The sequence below is a fragment of the Mus pahari genome, chromosome 3, assembly GCF_900095145.1.
Source record: "Mus pahari chromosome 3, PAHARI_EIJ_v1.1, whole genome shotgun sequence".
In the NCBI taxonomy this organism is placed as follows: Eukaryota; Metazoa; Chordata; class Mammalia; order Rodentia; family Muridae; genus Mus; species Mus pahari.
The window spans coordinates 72817095-72823428 of NC_034592.1; the positions used below are offsets into that span (position 1 = coordinate 72817095).

A 6334-nucleotide genomic window follows, 5' to 3' on the forward strand; every position below is an offset into this window, starting at 1 on the left:
TGTAAGTGGTATTATAAACATATGTAATTTTATTTTTCCATGTTTTTTCAAATAACAGTGAAATCAAAGCATGATAAATACAAATTCATATCAAGTAAAAGTACATATAAAGTACATGCTGAAAGGATTCCATATAAAAAAAAGTAGATTCATTTATCAATGACAATGAACAACCATTCCTTGACATATACTTATTTTTTAAAAAAGACAAATATAAGAGACAGAAGGTATGTTCATCAGAAGCTTCTAATATTTTTAGGCATTTTCAGGTTATTTATAAACCCAGAGGCATTTTGTACACTGGCTTGATCACGTTTTTTTTTATAAGGACTTAGTGCTTGGAGTCTAGTAAGTTGAAATCAGTGAGTGATGTTAAGAGACAGATGGTTTAATGAAATAGTTAACACTAAGAAAATATAGCAAAACCATACCATAGCTATTTCCATAAATTTATTTAAATTTGATGCTATGATGAGAAATTAAACTATGATTATTGATTAATATGATGCACAAGATCCTTTGGTTCAATTTCTTGAAATGTTTAGTTTTTCATATTTTTGAAGCTTTTTATTCTGTTTTTGTTGTTTCTTTCATATGAATTGTTATCTGATAACAACTTTTAGGCTTTTGAATCCCACAGCCTCAGGATGATTGTAAAACTCATGTCAGAAATTATTTATACTGAATAATTATCAACTGCTGATTAAAATCCTTGTGGGAATTTTTGTAGAGTATGCCACTTTAATTGTGATTTGCTTCTAGACTGTTTTATGACCCCACAGAATATTTTCTATATAATAAGCTTAGAATCTAAATATTGACTACAATCTTCTTGCCTAGACAAATTAGAACCTAGTCTACTTTTTAATGATTTCTGCATCTATTCAGGCAAAGAACAAAGAAGAATGGATGAAGGAAACTGCTCCTCCATCACTGAATTTATTCTACTTGGAATCACTGATGACCCTAGCATGAAAGTGGTTCTATTCATTTTATTTCTTATCATCTATCTCATTATTCTTGTGGCAAATATTGGAATTATTGTTTTAATCAGAATAGATCCTCAGCTTCACACTCCAATGTACTTCTTCCTCAGTCACCTCTCCTTCTCAGATCTCTGTTATCCCACTGCTGTTGGACCAAAGATGCTGGTAGATTTACTGGCCAAATACAAATCTTTATCTTTTGGGGGCTGTGCATTGCAGTTTTTCTTTACCTGTATTTTTATAGATGCCGAGTGTGTGCTGCTGGCAGTGATGGCCTTTGATCGGTACAAGGCCATCAGCAATCCCTTGATGTATGTTGTAAATATGTCCAGTAGATTTTGTTATCAACTTCTGGCTGGAGTTTATGTGTTAGCAATGATAGATACTCTGATGCAAACTATAATAACCTTTGGGTTATGTTTCTGTAGGTCAAATGAGATTAATCATTTCTTCTGTGATCTTCCACCTATTCTGTTACTATCTTGCTCAGATATACATGTCAATGAATTAGCATTATTTGTGTTTTCTGGGTTTGTTGAGTTGTGCACTATTTCAGGACTTCTTGTATCTTACAGTTACATTATTGCATCAATCTTGAAGATCACCTCTGATGAGGGTAGATTCAAAGCTTTCTCCACTTGTGCCTCCCACCTGACTGCAGTTGCAATTTTTCAGGGAACTCTGCTCTTTATGTATTTCCGGCCAAGTTCTTCATACTCCTTAGATCAAGATAAAACAACCTCATTGTTTTATACCATGGTGATACCTATGCTCAACCCTCTGATTTACAGCCTGAGAAACAGGGATGTGAAAGAAGCCTTGTGCAAACTGAGAAATAAAAGGTCATTTAAATAATTGTTTTATTTTTATATATGTGCAATATATAGTAGGAGTGATTGTTGTAAAAATGTACTGAATGAAACAAAAAAATCTGTGTCATCTAATTTACTTGGTTAAAATATGTATTTCTCTTAAATTTTAGAGACAAGATAATGTTATTGATATACCAATAGTTCATGTTTCATTATTTATTATTTCAGTTACAAAAATAATTTTTCTTTATTAAATTTTAATTTCACTATGCTTTCCTGAATTGTACTGGCTTTTTTTCATATTATATTTCTTTTTATTGAATCTCAAAGGAATCTCTAGACTCTTTAAGAATAATCTTTATTAAGTGAAAGACATAGATATTAACTACATATTCTAAACATAATTTTAAAGGAAATAGTAAAATTATACCATTTTCTACAGTAAAATGTATTTTGAAAGTAATCTAGAGCAAAATGTTTATATCTAATGTCTATAATAAAATGTTGCTTGAATGAGAACCTGTTAAGTTCATCTTTGACCTCCAGGGAAAACTGACAAGGGATACAGAATTGGAGTGTATTGAGTGGGGCCTGTGAGAATGCTCCTTGTGATGACAACAAAGAATTAGTTTGAAAAATCTCCTATGGGGTGACAGAAGGCAATTGAAAAAAGAACGAAGGAGAAAGGGGAAAAAGAATCAAACACACACACACACACACACACACACACACACACACACACACACACACTTCTGGATGAAGCAAACTTCACCAAGTTCAAACAAGCAAGTTTTTTTTTTTTTCCCACACAGCAAAATCATTCAAGCAGTATAGAAATTGCAATGTGACTATATTTTATTTTTTAAGTGAATGCCTATAAAAAAAACCAGTATATTATCCCATTACTTTTGCATGAACACACATTATGTAGTACAGGTTTTTAAAAGAACAAATTATTCCCAAGAACCCACATAAATTCATAAGTTAACAGTCTGTTATAGATAACAAAATGTGAACAAGCAAGATAATTTTCTCATTCAGTTATTTTTACTGGCAGATAGCAATTTTTGGTTATAATGATAGGCTCAATTATTTCATTAATTATCTTAAAAAGTAATCTTATAAAAAGCTTTAAGGAATCACAAATTTAAACTTACATAAGATATTTATATTCTCCTTTATCAATTATAATTTACATCCTCAGAATGCATATATTATCACCAAGTTTTATTAAATCATATCAGGAACCTGATGGGTATAAGGAATTAATCATCAAATTAATCACCAGTTCAGGCTCAATAAGACTCAGGACAACCAATGTTAGAGTGTCATTGTTCTTACTGTCTAACTTCATAGATTCCCTAGCTCAACTCTTAAAGTTTTTTAATTGGAATAGTTGGGTTGTTGGTGTTTCTTCTTGAGCTCTTTATAAATTTTGGATATTAGCTCTCTGTCAGATGTAGGTTTATGAAGATCCTTTCCCAATCTGTAGGCTGCTTTTTGTACTATTGAGAGTGTCCTTGAAGAAGCTTTGCAGTTCCATGAGGTCCCATTTATCAACTGTTGATCTGAGAGCCTGAGCCATTGGTGTTCGAATCAGCAAACTGTCTCCTATACTAATGCTTTCAAAGCTATTTCCTATTTCCTATTTCTCATCTATGATATTTAGTGTATCTTAGTTTATGTTGAAATCCTCTTGGATTTGAGTTTTTTTGTAGGATTATAAGTATAGCTCTATTTTCATTCTTCTACACGTAGATAGTCAGTTAGATCATCACCATTTGTTGAAGATGCTTTCTTTTTCTCCATTGTAGGGTTTTGGCTTCTTTATCAAAAATAAAGTGTACATAAATATGTGGACACTTCTCTACATAAATATACAAATAGGCTTCTCAGGTCATTTCCTAAGGGAACCCAGGATGCATCATGCCATCTGGACTCAACATCTTTTGTCAGTAACTGTGGTTCAACCCTTGAAACCCCATTTTGTGGATGTGAAGTCAAGTTCTCCTAACAGGAGACTGTTTGCCAAAATATTAGGAAGGTATTTATTCCAACTCTTGGTACCAGCCATATGAGTACATTTTTACTGTGCACAACTTTGACATAATTCTGAGTCTCCACATTCTCCCTAGAAGATCTCTTTAAGTTCTGATTGTAGTATCTCATAGCTTTACAGATTAATGCTGGAAACCTTTGCAAAAAGTAATTGTAAAGCTCACAAAACATTTGGTCAGTTTTGTCACTAACATAACCACCTTTCTGTACAAATTCTCTGTGACAGCTGAACAAATAAATCAATCTATATCCTAAAGGATATTTTGACACATCTTGTAAAGACTGTGTGTTCTGGAATTATCAAATATTTATACTATTACTCCATTAACTTTCTCTTCCTTCCCCATCTTTACTGATTAATTAAATGCTATGTTGGAAACTCACTAACTCCTTCCATTCATTAACTCTGTTAAATATTCACAAAATTATAATTCTATTGCTTGATGCCATTTTCTTTTTTGACATTTTATTTGTATTTTTAGAATTTGAGTATACAATGGATTTTCATTGAATTTATACCCATTCTTTTCCTTAATTATTAACTCTAATTTCCTTCAGACTTTATTTCCTCCTCCTTCTCAAGCTTCATTAACACACAAAGCCCCATTTGTGTTGGCTGTCTATTCATAGGTATGTGGTCATCCTCTGTATCATGGTTGACTGATCAGAGCCACACAGTTAATGAAAACTGAGTCCTTTCCTTCATCAGCCATAAACAAGGAATGTCTCTTCAGACAGTGCTGGGAGTGCACAAGCACCTCTTTGCTTTATTCTAGAATGTTGAATCCCTTGCTTGGTAAAGGAAATGACAATTGTTCTTACATTAAAAAAAAAAAAAATCAATGGTGGTCTCATGACCAGAAGACGTTTTTGCCCCAGTGTTTCCCAAACCTCTATTTCCAATCTGTCCTGCTCTTCTTCCAAGACTGAGATTGCAGAGAGCAGTTGTGTTATGTATGTCACAATTATGACTGAGCCCTCCACATATACTCATCCTTGGCGATTTGACTAGTTGTGCATTTTGCATCATTTATTGAATGTTGTATGTGCATACGTGCACACCCATGTGTGCATGCCTTTGATATATCTGAAGATAATACTCTGGGTGATAAATTTATCTGTTCCAAAAATACTTACTACTTTACACTGTTGCTTTAAAGTTTGGAAACTCAATATGTAGAAAAGAAAGCAAACAATGGCATTCCTAATAAGGCACCAATTTAAAAGAGTATCAATTATTTAAAAATTTATACTAATTGAAGACTTTAAATCTTTTATTCTAAATTAAAATTCATTATAGATTTATAAATGTGATCTATCCACAGTTTACCATAACCTTAAAAAAAACAATATTTGATTTTACTGAATTCTGAGATAGTCTTACAAAGGTACACTTCCCATCGTATATAGCCTCATTGCTTTCATGTCCATAAGAAAAATGAATAATTAAAAATTTCTCTTTATTCTCCATGTTCAGTCAAATGCATAGAAGCAATTCTTATGCTTTCAGATAACTCATTCAGTGGTTTAAACAACAGGAAATGTTATAGAAGAAATAGACAATAAAGTAATTGTTCAACAAAATACATGTGTCTATACATTTTTATTTTCTTCAAGATAGTAATTATATCAAGTCATTTTATTATATTGGTGTTTTGAACTTTATCTATTGAAGTGTCTGGGAAGACACATAGGTGGGTGCCTCTGTATGTCTGTGTGTGTGCATGTTTGTGTAATACACTTAAGGTCTCATTACCAGTGACTAATATTGACTTAAAATATCATGTTTTACCCAATTTTGCTTTATTGTTGTTTTTCCTATTTTATCTACAAAACAGAATACATAATGTTGATATTGTAGAGATACAATGTTCAATTCTTCAACAAAAATTATTTCTCTCATTTGAGGATAACTAATTTTTAAGTATTATTTGCACAATCCTTCAATAGCATTATTATCATCATAGTAGCACTTAAGAAGAAAAAATGGAAGAAAGAAAACATTTTTGTCATTATGAAAGGCTGGTAATGGTAAAGAAAGAGAGGAACAATCATGGATTAAGTCCAGTGTAGACTGGTGACCCCTGCACACACATGTGCCTAACTATTTACACTATTATTCAGAATTTATTCAAGCTAGATTTGCTCATTCTCCACCTGGATTGGAGTAGTGTATTTTAACAGCCATAAAATTATAATCCCTGTGACAAGATTTTGCTCTTTCTCACCAACAAACATTTCTTTAGATCCAAGAATCCTGATTTCCTATCTTTTTATAAAAGCATTTTTTCTTTCATGTCCAGTAGATTGTTTTCATATGAAATATTCTGATTTAATTTAAAAAAAAAAACAGTCTTCCCAGTATTTCTTCAAATCTGTTTCCATTTAGACCCATACCCTTTCTTTCTTCCATTAGAAAACAAACAGGCATCTAAGGATCAAAACCAAAATAAGATAATTCACCAACAAATAAATCAG

The 6334-nt window shown here is 32.0% G+C and overlaps 1 protein-coding gene across 1 annotated transcript; it reads left to right on the forward strand.

Annotated features, from left to right (window-relative positions):
* Nucleotides 1-874: 874 nt before the first annotated feature.
* Nucleotides 875-1882, forward strand: LOC110319036 (olfactory receptor 5W2-like). Its single transcript, XM_021194435.1, has one exon. The coding sequence runs from the start codon at nucleotides 906-908 to the stop codon at nucleotides 1839-1841; it is 936 nt and encodes a 311-aa protein (XP_021050094.1). The 5' UTR covers nucleotides 875-905; the 3' UTR covers nucleotides 1842-1882.
* The last annotated feature ends 4452 nt before the right edge of the window (nucleotides 1883-6334 follow it).

Coding starts and splice junctions, on each gene's coding strand:
- LOC110319036 (XM_021194435.1), top strand. CDS start 906: ATGGATGAAGGAAACTGCTCCTCCATCACTGAATTTATTCTACTTGGA.